This window comes from Calonectris borealis, chromosome 3 (genome assembly GCF_964195595.1).
Source record: "Calonectris borealis chromosome 3, bCalBor7.hap1.2, whole genome shotgun sequence".
Taxonomy (NCBI): Eukaryota; Metazoa; Chordata; class Aves; order Procellariiformes; family Procellariidae; genus Calonectris; species Calonectris borealis.
The window spans coordinates 68,308,749-68,325,870 of record NC_134314.1 but is presented as its reverse complement, the minus strand read 5'-3'; the positions used below and the strand labels follow the sequence as shown (position 1 = coordinate 68,325,870).

Below are 17,122 nucleotides of genomic sequence, written 5' to 3'. Positions count from 1 at the left end.
CTCTCATCAGGCTGAGAGATGCGTTTCAAGGCTGCCCATGTCATGGCCAAGCAGCTGTACTGAAGGTGAGAGCAAGACTGTGGTACTGAATTTAAAGGCGACAGTAAGGTCTCAATTCATCATCACGCTCAAACTCTAGTCAGCATAAAAGTAGAGCAGGAGCTAGCGTGCAAACATACAAACCCTTCACCTTTTGCACTGCGTGGTCATAACCAGAGCCGCTAGCATCAGCCTCCCAAAATGTACAGACTGAGAGACGTATCTACGCAGATACTCTACTAAACCCTAACTCTGCATAGGTGGTTTATGTTGGCAGAAAGTTCTTTGACCAAAATACGCTACAATGACAAAAATATTTTTACAAGTATAACCACATCCACTTCAGTATAGAAAGGAAGCAACACCAGGCAACCTAAACCAACACTGTCACAGCAGCAAGAGTTTCAAAGATGGCCATCTTTCACCTGTGTTAGCTGCCACAGATTCTGCCACATTTCTCCTAAATCGGCCTCAGACATAAACTGATGCAAGGGGCTGGCAAATGGTGGCTGTAGCAGGAGGAAAGGCCTTTGTTACCCTCTGCCACGAGATACTTCCTTGCTGCAGGAGGAATGCTGCAACAGCCTTGTCCATGTCAGCTTCTCCCACTATTTGGCCACTACAGCTGAAAATGTGAGAATGCAAATTACAGTCTCTTCCCCCTTTTTATTCAACAAGCATTAGCTTGGGAGAGCAGGGAAAGAACAGAATCTCGTGTCCAGAGAAGGGCAAGGAAGCTGGTGAAGGGCCTGGAGCACAAGTCTTATGAGGAGCAGCTGAGGAAACTGGGACTGTTTAGCCTGGAGAAGAGGAGGCTGAGGGGAGACCTCATCGCGCTCTACAACTACCTGAAAGGAGGTTGTAGCGAGGTGGGTGTTGGTCTCTTCTCCCAAGTAACTGGCGATAGGACGAGAGGAAATGGCATCAAGTTGCACCAAGGGAGGTTTAGATGGACATCAGGAGAAATTTCTGTACTGAAAGAGTGGTCAGGCCTTGGAACAGGCTGCCCAGGGAAGTGGTTGAGTCACCATCCCTGGTAGTATTTAAAAGACGTGTAGATGAGGCGCTTAGGGAGATGGTGTAGTGGGCATGGTGTGTTGGGTTGACGGTTGGACTCGATGATCTTAGAGGTCTTTTCCAACCTTAATGATTCTATGATTCTAACAAGGGAAATAAAGGAACTATAAAATACACAATAGTAACAGTAGCATTTTCTTAAAACTCTTCAGGAGAAAAGGCAAAGAAGAGGAGCACTGATTTTACACTCTTCTTCACGTTCCTTTTCCACACACCCAGTCCCCAAATGCAGGACGCAGCAGAGCAATGGAAATAGTGAGCTACGGTTTCCCTCCGCCCGCCACATGGCCCCGTACTTACCCACCTGGAAGTCCTGCACCTTGTTGAACTGCACTGGGCCCAGGGAGGCAACGTAAAGTCCTTAACTAGTGCTAGCGGTATAGGACATTATAAAGGCAATTGCTTGAAAGCACTGTACAGGCATGTAAGTTGTATGTTTTTTTTCAGAAGATACAGAACTGGCATATTACGATCTTTCCTTGTAGAATGCTAAATAATGATTTATTTCTCTTTTCCAGATTCTTAAATATTTTCAAAATTCACTAATGCAGTTTGTTCGAGGAAGAACTTGAAATGTGACCTTTTAATCAATTACCAAGAGAAACTGAGAGTTACACAGAGGTTCTCTTTTTTGTTCTTGTTGGATTTTGGTTGTTTCTCTCTGTGTTTTTGTTTTTAAACACAACAGGAAGGAAATCATATGTTTCTATAACCAGCCAGTGTTTCTCTATCACATCAGAAAGTATTTTTGAAGCTTGGACAAAAAGAGAGTGACCAAATGTTTAAATATCTCTTCCCTCACTCCTTGGCAAAATTCCATGTATTTTTCTTCAAAAAACCCTGTATTTGCTGTTACTTTTAAAGACCTGGCAGAGGCTTGGCCACACATCTTCTCTTAATATTAAGAAAAAAAGACATGGGCAAACCTTTTCGTGCAATTCTCTGAAAATCTCAACCTTTGATAAAACAGAACGCCAAAACAAAAGTGGTAATAATGTGGTTGACGTTAACTTGAATGGTTCAGTTGTTTAAGCTTTATCTGATTCCATGCTTCCTGAATATGGATAGTTTGGTTTCCGGGATAATAGCAATTTCGATAGTTATTTCATTATTTCATCTCAACTAGGTTTTTGAGGAAATGTTAGTTGATTTGTGGGCATGTTGTTCTTATTTACCAATGAAATACTATACTCAAATACAGCAAAGACTTTTCCCCATTTGTTTTATATAAAAATAATAACAATTCAGCCGTATCCCTGGAGGATTTGTAATTGACAAAATCCTTCTAAGGGTTACTTTATCTTCCTTTTTTTGTTCATGCTTCCAGTTTGTCAGCAACTGAATCAATAATTAACTTGGACTGTCATGTTTTCTGTAACATAAATAGAACATTTAAAATACCATCCCTGAAAAGCCCTGTTTTCTTTAGGTTACACAACATCTCAAAAAAAGCAGGCAGCTGAAAACCACTACACAATTGATTTCAATGTTTGGAGTTCCGAGGGGAAGTCACCTGCAGGACGTCTGTTTTTCAGAGGCTCAGGGTGAATGAAAAGTGAGCACTCTTCACAGGTTTTCTAAACAAGTGTATGACATGCTCTTTGCTTTTTCACTGCCTATGAAAGTGGTGGGTTATTCCTAGCCTTACAAACACCTTTGATCTGGATCAGTGAGGACCCATCAAAGAATTCTCACAAAAAGACTCACAAAAGACAACAACAGACAAGTATGCATTGCTTTGCAGGCAGCAGTCATCCAAAATGCCAATTCATGCAACTGCTATTAGCAAGGACAAATGTCTAATCTATTAATTAAATAAAAAAGAAAAAAATCCTCACTCATATCCCCTCCCTCCAAATCTGTGTAGCTCTAGTAGCTGTACCATCCTGTTTCTTAGAGAGCCAGGACAGTATATTTCATATTATTTTAACGAGATGGGAAAAACAGTGACATGACATCAATGGATATAAATGCGGTTGCAACTAAGATTGTCAAAAACCTCTTGCCTTATGAAAACAGTTCTGCTCAGTTTCAGAAGAGTTGAATTATTATGCCTCGCTATTCCTGATATATTTTGGTGGGGGAGAAATACACTGAAAACAAGGAATCTGCCAGAAATATTGACTGCAGTGTACTGCATTTAAGTATGCGGTGAGGTGTGATCTTATTTCTGCAGATATGCTGTACTATTTGGTCTAAAACCAACAACGTACCGCTGTCAAAAAGACAATGGAATATAATTACTGAAGAGGCTCTCTTGCAAAAGATCACATGAAGACAACATAAAAGCAGAAGAAAACTATTATTAGGCTTACAGCTTTGTCACTATGGGCTTTTCTATGCTGAAGACAATTTACTACAATTTTTTTCCCTCCACGACTTCTCAAAAAAGAGGGGTAAAATATTACTGAACCCACGTTTTCTAGATTAAGAGATGAACAGCACACCACACCACACTTCACTAACTCAAGTCTGGTTCTAATAGTTTAATAATCCTTTCCCAGGGGGAAACTAACACTGAAAAAGTACTAAAAAGGAAATAGCGCTCCAATCCAGCTCGGGTTAAAGATTTTGCTGTTCATTTTGAACATAGGGGATCAGTTTAGGGAAACCACCTTTTTATGAAGTAGCTGCTTAACAAACGGCAAAGAACACTCCCTGCTGGAACTGCCTGTGCAAATATACGCTTAAGACTTCAGTATCTGCAATATGTTGTCCTCACTACTGGGGACCTGGCTGCCCTCTCCACTCCCGTATGGTAAGAAGCAGCTATGCAGCACAGTGATTTGATGAAGCTCTTTCTCATGACATTCTGGAAAATGATTCAACTAATGGCTTGGTGGGCAGGTCCAATTTTTTGCCTCATTGTCTGTGTTCTAACTCCAACTCTGTATAATATTTTGGAGAAAGTTCGCCTTTTCTGCGCTGTGCCGAGTAAATATTTTGTCAGTTGTTAAGGATGAGCTACAGAGTAAGACCCGGCAACGTATCCAAATTCAGCAGCAAGACTTGGAACCATGTTAGAACTTTTTCCAGATTGTGATTTGTAATGTATTTCAGAAGCCAGCAGAAAACCAACCACTTGAACTATTACAGAAAGGCTGAATGAACCCTTTTCAGAGCAGTGAAAATGTTTTTCCCCACAGCTGAAAAAAAAAAAAATCATTAATGCTAGCAGAAGGGGCTGGGTGACAAAGGGGGAATTTTACTTTGTGCGGCACGTTCCCCAACGAAAAGAGGTATCCGTGCTGCACCAGAGAGAAAAACCTCACTGGGATGAGGCGAAAGGGCCAGTGCTAATGCAAGGCTGTGACACCAAACCGCCCACGTCAGAGACACAGCCGCATGACCCGCTGGTGAGGGGTGAGCAAAGAAAATGCAAATAGAGGCTGCCCTCCATCCTGCCTCTGCAGTGGAGCTATAGAGAAGGAGGCACAAATGAAGACTAAACAAAGACTCATTTCAGGAACATAATTATTTGATCTCTGCTGCAGCCAGGCAATTACTAGAAGTGATGATCACTAAAACTGAATTCCACTACTTAAGCTAGAAAAACATTCAGCTCATAAATTACTAAATAAAGAGAATGAAAAGTGAACACAACTATGCGGCTCAGCATACATCTATAACAATGTCATGGCAACCACTTGTTTGTACTTTTTATGTTATGTCTAACATAAAATCTCTCTCTTAATAATCCGTGGAAAAAAGAAATGGATGATAGACCCATATACATGGTGGTGGTGTTTGGACCAATGAAGAAATAAAATAAAAAAGCACCTTCCTTTCCTTCCTTCTTCATATAATTTTGCTAGAAGCTGTATTAAAATAATCAGTATCTTGAGGTTAGTATGCCAGAGAGATTCTGTCTTCTTTTTACTGTTATGATTGGGGCTGGGAAAATAATTTTTAAATCTGCATGGCAAGGTACAAAAATCCTAAATTGCCGAAAAGAATGCAAAAGATGAAAAGGGCTACCAGGAAAGCAGAGACAGAGCGAGAAGACAGAAACTGAAAAAATAATTTTGCTGTCTTCAGTGGAAGGTATACCTGAGGAAATTTCTGTCACTACCCCAGCTACGCAACAGTAATAAAAATGGCAAGCAGTTTCATTTCCTTCCATCCATCCATCCATTCTTCCTTATTCCCTCCTCTCCATCCCCCTTCTTCCTTTTTCTCTTTCCCTCCCCTCCTTCCTCTACTTCTCCCTCTCAATTTTTTGATGCTTTTTTTGAGGTACAGACTTTACATGGGAGATACTAGTAGGCTTTTTCTAGCAGAGGAGAGGGTACCACTTTCTCAACCAGGAAAATTTTTGGACAGTGCTTACAGTCAAGCCTGGCTAATGGTTCTAGTCCTTGACTGACCTCTGCTACTTCTGGCACACTCAAAGCAAAGAAAGCCAGTCCTTGAGGGAAAGCCATACCGAAAAGCTCCTAGAAGGCCAAAAGGATTTAATTTTTGTTGCAGCTACACTTTGCTATTGGCAACAGCATCCAAAATGTCTCACTGAATCAACAGGCAATAAACTGACGCATAAATTGATAAAATCTACAAATTTCAATTTGTAAGAAGAGTAATTCTTGACAAAATTTACAGTTTGCACTGTAATGCAAATGAAAAACATTTCCAGTTTTGTTTCTTTAGCACATTCATAAGCTTACCATCTTGCTCTCCCTTCAAGCTTCGGGGACATCGTATCAGACAAACATAAGCACAAGCTGCTTCTTCTCCAGACCAACATGTCGTATGTACTGGTTTACCCCAGGAGTCCTTTATGTGCCACCCTCCCACCCCATCTGATTTCAGGACCTTCCTGCCACGCTCTAAGGCCAATGGCTCCTCCATACCATCACTCTCTTTCTCCCCACCCGCTGGGTTGGACACATGCCCTTGGCTCAGCTCTTCCCCACCATACCCCGAGCTCTGGCTGCCCCTTCCCTGCCATTTCACAGCCCTCTCCTCCTTCTTCTTGCCTGTGGCTTCCCATGCTCTTCTCCCCAACTCTTGTTTCTTTTCTTTCCCTCCGGAGAACTGCTTACGTATCGGTCTTTTCTGATTCATCAGAAGCAAAGCAGAAGTGACACAACCAGCTGAAGAAGCCACAGGCAAGGCATGTGGTTGTGTCCCGCGTTTCTGCTGCACCTCGTGTATCAGCACCCGCCTGCGACTGGGGCTCTCCAGCATGGCCGAAGTGCGACCAGCCAAGTAGAACACTTCAGAACCACTGGTCAGGCATGGAGATGCATGACCTACAGGTCTGTAAGTACTGGCTGAAAAAGCTGTTGGAGGAATATAAAACTTCTGGGGCAAGCCTAGAGAAGAACAGTTGGGTGCCTCATGACATATGCTGGTTTCTAGTTTTAGAATGGCTTTTTAGTCACCTTTCAAAAGCAGTCAAAACTACAGATAAAAAGAAAAATAGTAAGATTCTGAACAGACATTCCCTTTTTTTCCTCCCATCCTTTTCTGGCTCAGTTTTACAGCTCCGCTGCAGACCGACCAGAGACCAGAAAGTCAGTACAGACTGGAAGATCCACCCAAGCTTCACGGTGCTTCAGCTCGGGACACTCGCTGAATCCCCTGGGTTCCTGGATAGAACAATGCAAAAAAGAGGAAGGGACACATTTTGGAAAATTCCTGCGTGTTGAAGAACAGGCATGAGGTGGCACAAGGATCTCCGGCTGTTCTTTTAAGGACTGCTGAAGCAGGTGTGAAAAAAAGCTCTTTTAAGATGATGATTTCCTTATATAAGCAAACACCACAATAGAGATGGGGCAAGGCATTAAACCTGCAGTCTCCTTTCAAGGTCCAGCCCCATTTTCAACCCATATTTACACCTACTGTCAACCTAACTTTGCCCACTCAGGGAGGTCCAGTCCCTCCCACGGGGCCATTTACCTTCTCTCAGCTGGTGGAATTCGGGACCACCACACAACAGGACATGTTACTTTTTACATACACAATTGACCAAATCCAGGTGGCCTTTATCATCTGTTATTTTTACTCAGTGTTCTCTCAGGCAAACGTCAATGTCGGTTCCTGAATGTAAAGAAAGTTTGCCTGAGGAGAAACAGGTAAGGATCTCATTTCCACCTACTTCAGTATCAGAAAGTCTTTCATACCCTGTAACTTCCTCAGTGGCCTTCTGCCGACCCATGTAATATTGCGCCTATCCAGCTGTTTGAGCCACTGTTGCACTCACCGGAAAACTCTACTGGTGCCACAGCTGATAACAAGAGGTGTGGCAATTTTGCAACTACTTCTTAAATTTTAATTATTTGTTAGTCTTGAGGAACCGTATTAGCTCATATATCATCAGAGAAGAAGGGACATAACATTAAAAACTGCCATTGCCTCTTTCTGGTGTGCAGGCAGTATTTCGGTGAGATTACAGGTGCAAATCTTCTCGGCATTTCAACAGCCAAAGTCCTTTCCTTTTGTGTCAAAACTGTAGTATCAAGAAGAAACATCACTAATCTCCTAAGCCATTTATGCGTGTGTTTCTAATTATTTTCTTTCAGTCTGTAATCCAAAATTAGAAATTACATTAGTATAACAACACACGTTTTCTCTGTCATGGTTTATCTTTTCATCTTTCTGCTGGATCAAGGAATGAATTTACTTACATATGTTAAAAATTATAGCCCACTTACATGTATTTATTTGTAACTGTCCAAATAAAAGTCATTGTTTCAACAAAAAATAAAAGGTATTGCTTTCCTCAGTAGCCTGTCTCCATTAGGTGTTCCATGTGTTTACCAACTGTAAAACTCGACTGAGGTTAAGTGAATGAAGGGACAGAGTCAGTGACTGAGTGAGAATACAGCAGGTAACAGAATCAGGAAATTAGGTATAAACCACACAGGATTAACTATACAGACCCCGTCCTCTGATCTACTCTGTTTGGCACCTGGCCTAGAGGAATGCACAGCGCATGTATGCTCACTACCTACACTCAGTGTCAGCTGTGTACGTGCACTCCTATCCCTTCAGTTCTGCCACATTTCTGAAACCGGCAGACATCAACTTTTTCAGCACGTGCATGTTCAAGTCACTTGCTTAGAAGAAATACACCATTTTTGGGGTATCTGGCAATTCAGACTGCAGTACTTTTTTAAGCCCTGTGACTGAAAGCAAGTTTCTGCAATTTTGTTTACTGCCGTGAAGAAATTCATACCACATCTTGACAGCACAGAAGATGACATATGATGAGGAAAGAGCTTAATAAGACAGACAAATATCAAAGAGCAGTTCAATACAACTTGAGAAAAACATTTTAAAATTTTGCTTAGAAAAGTTTAATTATATGTATTTTTAAATCTGTGAATGTGCTTCTTAAAAAGCAAACCATTGGATAAATTCCTCAGTGCACTGAAAGGAATGGCCTAACTGGCCCTGATGTCAAAGGGGTAAGATTTCATTGCATATATCAGAAAAAGAAGTTACATCAAATGACAAAATTAAATAGTAATATGTTTTGCAGGGTTGGCAGAGTATGTTCACAGCATGGGAAGGATAAAGACACAATATTAATTAAATACCTTTCATAGACAAGAACCAAATTTGTGCACATTTTCTAAGCTTTTCCTTGTTATGTCCATTATCTAGCATTTTGAATGACGTGTATTTGGCCTCTCTGAGGAAAAAAAGTAACTTGAACTTTATTTCAAGAACAATCCAAGAGAACTAATGAAGCTTTCTTAACTTCACCAAAAGGAAGACAGTATAGAAGATGTCCTTACTTCTATTTTTGTGCTTTTATACTATGTGAAAAGGAATTAAGCGGTAAAAAGCGGTGCTAGAAGCAACTGGAGAAAAGATCCCTCTAGCACAAGCTCCATGAGGACAGCTATATGGCTACCCTTAAGCATAATGTATACCAAAGTAGAGGTATATCTCACAGCATGACTGGAACTTCACACCGCACTCAGCCAGTAGGTACCCTGTGTAAATCACTGATTTAGGGAACACAAATCACTGCACAAGTCTTTTCAGCATATGGTGCAGAAAAGATACAGGAGGGCCTTAGGAGAGCCTAACACCTCCATTGCTCTTCTGTTCTCTGGGAAACAAGTTGAACCTTTCAGAAGCTCAGTGTAGAAACTTGCCCACAGCTCCAACACCTGTGAACTATGTATTTCTTCACATTTAATTTATAGTTATCTTTTTCATATTGCCATCCCATCTTCCATCCAAAGACCTAGTCAGGTCTCCTTCTCCTAGTAATCTGGAAGGACTGGAGTGTTGTGATTCGAGCTTTGACTACACCTTTCATTTTCATCTAGATATGCTATTGATTTTATTAGAAGATTGCATTTGGGAGGGATGAGAAACCAAAATTAAGTTAACAGTGGGGTGGCCTTTTTAAAAAATTTACTTCTATGGCTATTCTCTGCCCTTAATCTTGCGAACTGTAATGAACAAGTCTATGGAGGCAAATTTGACAAATTTTTAATCATTTTTTTCCTTTCAGAGTATAATTTATTATTGTTTCCAAAATTATCTTCCACAGACTACTGCAATAACAAACACAAGTCCATGCTGATCAGAATATCATCTCACTGGCTGATCTAATCTCACTGAGAGAAAGGGAGGCTTATAAAAAATGTTTAAAGACTAAACAGTACAACTAGTGCCAAGTTTCGCCTGACTCATGCTATATGGGAGCTGAGGCCCAAATAGCCAATGTTCTTGTCTGCCAGAGGCCCATGTTCTCAAGTTCAAACACATTTTATATTTGCCAATCATACTTCCAGTAATCACCAAGTTCTACTAAAGAAGACATTTAATAACTCGTATGACACCATATACTATATTTAATTTTCTCTTTAAAATGCATTAAGAAACATTTTGTAAAAACCAAATTCTTTATAAACAAAATGTAATCAGTATGGGTGTGTGTACCCAGATGTCTATGTGTGAGAGAGATTTTGGAAACTAAAGGCTCTAATTCATCTTTTCTGAAAGGCCCTAGATTTTACAAGGTCAGATCAGGAACTTTCAAATAAAGAAAAAAAACCTGAACGCACAGAAGGAACACACATCTGTTACGCTGCAGTTCATACTGCAATCCAAAAGCAACACAAGGAAAGGCAAGCAAACAATATAACAATTTCGGTGGTTCTGGTGGGGCTTTAGATAACCAGGAAATTTTTGGTTAAGAGCAAACTGGAAAAAAAGAGCTATGAAAACTCCACGTATTCCAGCTCTATCCCCTCCGGCTGCATTGCTCTGAAGAGGCTGCTGAAGAAAAAACAGAAACCTCTGACATTTCTGATCCTCCTTCTAGAGGGAAGCAGAGAGTCTGTCAGTCTTCCTTGTTCCAGTTCAGAGGCTGTGCAAGTGTGCACCAGTGTTTTGAGACAGAACAGGGTTGTACCAGAGGCCAGAAAATCCCTTTCCATAGGTTGTCTTAAACAAAGCAGAGCTGCGGGACAAAGGCAAGAGGAAGCGGTCTCGGGTGGCAGCCCGTGGTTTGGGAAGGAGTCCAGGCTGCTGAGCGCCAGCAGTGCCCCAGAGCGAGGACCATGGCATGGGCAGGGCATGGCTTCGCTCGATCTCATCTAGAAGGAATCCTGGAAAACGTAATCCCAGGATCTGCTGGGATTTGCAGACCTCCATAGAAAGGCATATTTGGAAGGAGGGCAAGACAGAAGAAGCCTCCCTTCTAATAACTTAGGAAAGTATGAAAGAAAATAGAGACGATGCTCATCTCTCCTGTAAGCAGGGAGAGACCTCCTTGTTTGACTTGCAATGTCAAAGCCGAGGAGGCAGCCAGTAACTTAACCACAGCAACACCTGGGATAGTTTTAAACTTCGTGAGCAGGCCTTTTTTTTTTTTTTTTTAACTTACTAAAAGCATTTTTAGTTGCTTGTTTGTTTAGACTTCGCTACTAGAGCTCTGGGGAGAAATCTCTCTTCAGAGAGAAGCTGCATTGTTTGTTTGTAAAATAACTTGATAGGTAAAGCCTGCAGGGAAGATTCGCCTGTAACAAGCAGGAAAAGCCAACAAGAGTGGTAATGGTTTCCAAGGTTAATGAAGAGTCAATGAGGAAATTTATTAGGTTAATGAATGCCCTCAGCTACCCACCCACACCTTCATCCAAATAGAATGGCGTAGCTGCACCCTAGCTCTGGGTACATCCTCAAGAAGGATGAGAATCACATACTGCAAATTGGTGTGAGATGCAACACGTGGGAACATATGCAAGCTGTAAGCATGTAGCCCAGGACAAGTGTACCTATGCATGTTCACCTGCATGGTCACTGAGCCCAATGTGGTAAGGCTGAACTGCAGACCATCATGCAGGTGGAAGACTTACTCATTTCCCAAACTGTCTTTATAGCTGGATTTTCTCATGCTAGCTCCTGAAAAGCTTACAAGCAGCTAAATTAACTTCCCAGCACAGCTTAAATTCAGGCAACATTCTGAAGTGACTCCCCAACCTTCTTTTCCCCAATTTGGGATTTAACAAACAAACTCCACCCAAAATGGAGTGGTAAGCAATTTACTGTGACTGGCTTATTTAACATCATTCCTTCTGTACTTCCCCATTATCTTCAGGAACTACCTTGAAACTGTAAGATGCTGTAAAAAGTGCTTATGTAAATTAAAACAGCAATAAAAGGCTGCCAAGAGATTCTATAGTATGCTACCAAAATAAAACCTCAAGGTACTTCACACAACCCCAAAGCTGAGGCTGAAAAAGCATCACAGTTAAAACAGTCACAAAGTTGCATGTTGGGGTTAGAAAATTTCTTTCAGAATGAATTTCTGACAGAAAACATAGTTTGGGTATAACTGAAATTTTGTAATTTTTGATTTGACAAAATTTTTCCATGCTCATGAACAATCTAAAAGGTCCATCAGGCTACTTCAGCATAGCTGCACTGGGGGCATTCTGTCTTCTCCCAGCAGCTCTCCAGAACAATGTAACCTTGGGGTAATTTTAGTTTTCAAGCACCCAATGGACCAGTGCTTGGCTGTGGACTGAGCTTCTGGCTAGACCACGCCTCTCATAACGCAGTTTTTTCGCCTCTCAGACTGACCAGTTTGGAGAAACACAAGTGCAACCGTGAAGTACCATAAGAAGATGCAGTTCAGGTTCGAACTAACTCAGAATTAATTATTTTGTGAATTCCAGATTTAAAATGTTTGAAATATATATAAAAATAAGATGTACAAAATAATGAAAAAAAAACCCCAACAACAAAAAAAGCAGAATGAAACATTACCATTTTTTTTGCCTCCATTAATGATATAAAGAGTAAATACAATCTATGGATATATGAAAAACTGGTGAAAAATGGCTATGCAGACTGCTGCATGTCTATATAGTAGTGGTGTGTTTGGGTCTGTCAGATGTGAGACCTTGGAAAGCCCTACCTGTGCTGCATTTATGAGTATATACAATATATCTTTGGTAAACTCTATCATTCTATCAAAAAGAAAGAGAAACAGAGACTGGCTTATTTGAGGCTGCACAGGAAAAAAGAGGAATAATTAATGCAAACTTCCAGTCAGGTAAACTACCCTGCAGATTTTGCTGCCCTTCCTGAGGAAAACCTTTCTTTGAATGCAAGAAGAATAAAGGATTGGGAGGGCTTTAAAATGAGTCCAAGGCCAGGTAACCATATCCAGAAATAAAGCATTAATGAGTGACGAGCTCACATCTGTCTCTAATAGCACCATTAAGTGGCTGACGTGCTACAGCTAGTCAGCTAGGTCAACCGCATGTAAACCGTTTATCATATACAGTGTGTTTTCTCTGTCAGGCTTTCCTCCTAAAATAAACAGCATTGTGCTCCATGAAAGGTAGGTAGTGACCGACTCACCTTGTGTATGTGCTGATTTGCTAGGGATGATCAAAATGAACTGCGAGGGGATGCCAGACCCGTGGATCCATGCAGATCACAGCACGCTGACAGCTCAGGTGCCCCCCATTAAAAGAGGGTATGGGAACAGGGGCAAGAAGAGCCACTAGTGCTACTGGGAGATTGCAGAGCATCTCCTGAGAGAAGACTCTCAGGGGTCTTAACCTGATCAGTTTATCCAAAAGGAGACACGCGCAAGATCTCTCCCCGTATGGAAAACAGTGATACAAAACAAGGAATAAAGGGCTCTTTAACATAGCAGTGGAAAGCATAACAAGCTGAAGTCAGAGAAGTTAGAAATTTGGAAAAGAATTAGCAGTGACAATGAATAATGACAGGAGCAAGCTGCTAAGGAAAACAGAAGGTTGTTTATCTCTTCAGATCATGACCAAATGCCTTTCTGGAAGATAAACTTCAGCGAAACAAAAATTACTGGGCTCACTACAGGTGCAAGCGAAATGTTATGGCCTGTGTTAAACAGGAGGTCAGACAAAATGATCTAATATTCTTTTCAGACCTTAAATGCCATGAATGTCTGGGTTTGTCTGCGTGGTATTTTGTCGGTAGGTGAGAACTCACTCTGTTTCTGAGTCTGGATGAATCCATGCCAATAATGAACCGGGAGCCGTGCAGCTGTGGTCAGCATGGTGCACAATCCAACCTAATAAACTTGTTCCTGGCTTGGTGCTGGCTGATGCCCGGACAGCTCACAACACAGAATAAAGTTGCATCTGTCTGCAAAATACCATACGAAGACATCTACCCATACCCAGCACGCCAGCCACCCTAGCCCAGTTTTGAGGTAAGGAGACAAGAGGCGTGTCTGTGCCATGTCTTGGAACGGGGTGCAGGGATTTCTGAGATAGCACCCACGGTGCTTGTGCTGGAGCCAGTGGTAGTACAGCTGCCTCAGCCCCATCGAAAAAGCCTGACTGAGGGGCAAGGACCCAGTGCTGTGCTAACCCGGCCACGCTGTCTTCAGGACTGAGTCAGCGTGTTGGCACAAGTGGTGTACCACACGGTGCCAGGATGCAGCCGGCCACGGTGACTACCTCTACCGCAGGGTAGATGGGCATAAGGTCCTCTTGCTGCACATGGTACTCCGAGGCAAATTGTATCACGGATTGTCTTCTTCCAGAGCAAGAATGAGGGCTCAAGACATGCTCACTGGTCACAGCTGGAGCTTAAATGCTCTGAAAGGACAACCTGCGTTCCCTTCCATCAAACTCTCAGCACCTGCTCGGTGACCTGTCTCTTTTTCTCAGCATGAACCAAACCAAAACAATTCCAACTGCAAAAGGAGTGATGTGGTTCCTGTGCTCAGCATCTGAAGAGTAGAATAATGAACAAGGTGGTAAGAATGTGCAGTGGACGTGCAAAGAAGGGCAAATAAAATGCATGGTGCTAATATCATTGCTTATGCCACAGGACTGAATTAATGATGTGAAGAAGTATTAAAGTAAAAGTGCAAACCAAAAGCGAAATGTAGACGTTTACTCCACTTCAGACAATCTGGCCCAAAATAGTAGGTGCTGGGAAGGAATTAATATGGCAGAAAGGATTAACCACTTCTCCAGAAACATAAATACAGATGAACACTTTTGAAAGTATCTTAAAATTTGTAAGCAGCAGCAGAAGAGTAGTTCGTATTATACAGAGAACTCAATAAAAATAAGAAAGACAAAGGTAAAACCAGTAAACATAAGCTAACCTTTCAAGCAAAAACTCCTTTGTAGCAGGCTGTACTTACTGAGACACAGTCTCTTCCAGGAATGGCTGACACCCCCCCCTTTTTAAGGCATCAGATCCTCAGTTTACATGATTAGTTGATAATCTCGCCTTTTATTCAATAAAAAAGGTTTTCCAATCCTTCATGATGTGAAGAAGAGCTTAAAACTGAGGCCCTAAGGATTAAACTACCAAGGCAACATTCCAAAACTTGCATATTTCTGAGCCTCTGCTCTTTTTAATCCTGACCATTCATATGTTAACGCTTGCAGGCTTACCCTCAAGACCACTGACACCTCGTGAAGAGCCCAAAACTACTGGCACCAGTGTAGGACGTATCTACATATTTCACTGAGATCACATAAAGAAATACTCAATAAGGACTGGTGCATGAGCAGTACCAGCACATACGACTTATTCCAGAGAATAACTCCTGAAAGCATCCTGTGTCATTCGATTCTGTGGGTGGACAGTTCCTTGAAAGAATAATGCCCTGCTGAATGGGCAGAGTATTTGGAAAGAGGCACTGGCGATGGGATTTAAGCCGTATTGCAGCTACCGCATATAAACTATAAAACCTGGTAAACATTTCAAAAAGCATATTAATTGCAAAACAGAAACATTTAGGATGATAAGAATGCCCTTAAAGTTAAGTTTTTCTGTAATCATAGGACCTTAAAAGTTGAAAACTCTCCTTCTTCCCTCTCTATCGTGCACCAGTATGATTCTCACGAACACATCACTTGAGTTGCTGTGCTAGGAACAAAAACAGGATGGATATTAGACATTGGAAACTCTCCATTTGCCTTTACCACAAGGGCTTTTTTTCCCATGGATCATAAGAAGGGCAGACGGGTATTCCCTTGAGGCAAACAGAGATGTTTTCAGAACATCGTGCAACAGGAATACTCCCTGACAACATGTCTATAATAGTATGTTCTAAATACAACTTTCTGTACTGCACCTCAGGCTATTTGGTGGTGGTCATACTTTTATGCCCATTCATTTTCCCTGAACTTGTGTAGCGACCAGTGCAACTAAACATCAGGCTTTTAAAAGCAGTACATCTCATTTAGCCACACAGATGCTCCTAACAAGTCAACAGGTCCATAAAATTTTCTGAAGAGGGATCTGTGTATCATCATTACCCAGTTTCTCAATCAGTAAGGTGGAAGAGGTTATGATGAAAGAAATGCACTTAGTCACAGAGTATCTGGCAAGCGGAAAGATTCCAACCCACTCCTTGTCCCAGCATCTAGTTTCCCTAGAGCCTCTATGTGGCCAGAGTTTGATAAAGACATGAAAAGTGAGACAGTGCCAAATGCCATCCAAGGCTTCCCTGTGGATAGACTTGCAAAAGAAAGGAAAGAAGATTCCGAGTTCATTTCAGTCCCACAAGGCTTCACTCAACACACAGCTAATGTAAATGCCAGGTGGCACCCCAACAAAGGTGGCACCCCAGGTCCAGGCCCCTTGACCTTACTTTGTTTTATGGCAAAACCGGCTTTCAGAGGGATTTGGACTATTCTCTTTCTCAAAAACTACTTCTGCTGTGTCGCCTTACACAATGATGTCATCAATGTACTGCAGGTGTTCCGGAGCCTCACCCTGTTCCAGTACAGCAGCACAGAAGACCTGCATAGATCCAGTTTTTAGGAATAAAATGGCAAGATGGATGTCATCAGAGCTCAATGGATGTGATCAACAAAATAACAGCCATGTCTCCACCAGCTAGCAAAAAGGAAACACAAGCTATCTTAGGTTTTGTGGGGTTTTGGAGGATGCATATTCCAAATTAGTCTTTTTGGTGCCCAATGTGGGACTCGAAGGGTTTGAGATAACGACAGGTTTGATTGGAATGTGCTAGATCGAATTTATAGCTGTTATTGCTGTTTAGCTATTAATTGGCAGGCTTCTGTGCTTGCCACGGGGCTTACTTGCCTTACTGTATATTAGTCTAGTGCTCATTAGTGGCTGCTTTTTGCTTTTGTTGCTTGCTGTACTGCGCTACTGCTTATCATCTTACTCTGCGTGCCTGGGAACATTTTGGTAACAGCAATGGCGATGCGCCTGGGCTGGCAGATGGCCAGGGCATCGCTGCTGTTTTCTGTGCTGCACTCTGGACCAGCCCATGGCAAATGGTAGGGCTGTGTTTCCACCCCTGGGGCAGTCGGTTCCAGGTCTATTGGACGCCCCTCAAATGAAAGCAAACTGTGGCCTGCCCTCTGCCGCCAAAGGGATGGAGAAGAACGCATCGGCGATGTCAATGGTGGCGTACCACTTGGCTGCCTTTGACTCCAGTTCGTATTGCAGTTCTAGCACGTCCGGCACGGCAGCACTCAGTGACTTCGTTCAGGCCACAATAGTCCACTCTTAGTCTCCACTCTCCATTGGACTTTCG

The 17,122-nt window shown here is 42.0% G+C and overlaps 2 protein-coding genes across 14 annotated transcripts in view; both read right to left on the bottom strand.

Moving 5' to 3' along the window:
* PEX3 (peroxisomal biogenesis factor 3) overlaps positions 1-17,122 on the bottom strand; it is a 261,856-nt gene that overhangs the window by 110,371 nt on the left and 134,363 nt on the right. The gene's annotated exons all lie outside the window — the stretch shown is intronic.
* AIG1 (androgen induced 1) overlaps positions 1-17,122 on the bottom strand; it is a 129,847-nt gene that overhangs the window by 47,491 nt on the left and 65,234 nt on the right. The window contains exon 4 of one of the 13 annotated variants that reach the window (XM_075145987.1): positions 1,003-6,707. The exons of the other annotated variants lie outside the window; for them this stretch is intronic. Within the exon in view, the coding sequence (XP_075002088.1) occupies positions 6,597-6,707 (111 nt within the window). The 3' untranslated portion in view covers positions 1,003-6,596. Of the gene's footprint in view, positions 1-1,002; positions 6,708-17,122 lie in introns of those variants that run through there. 13 annotated transcript variants of the gene reach the window in all.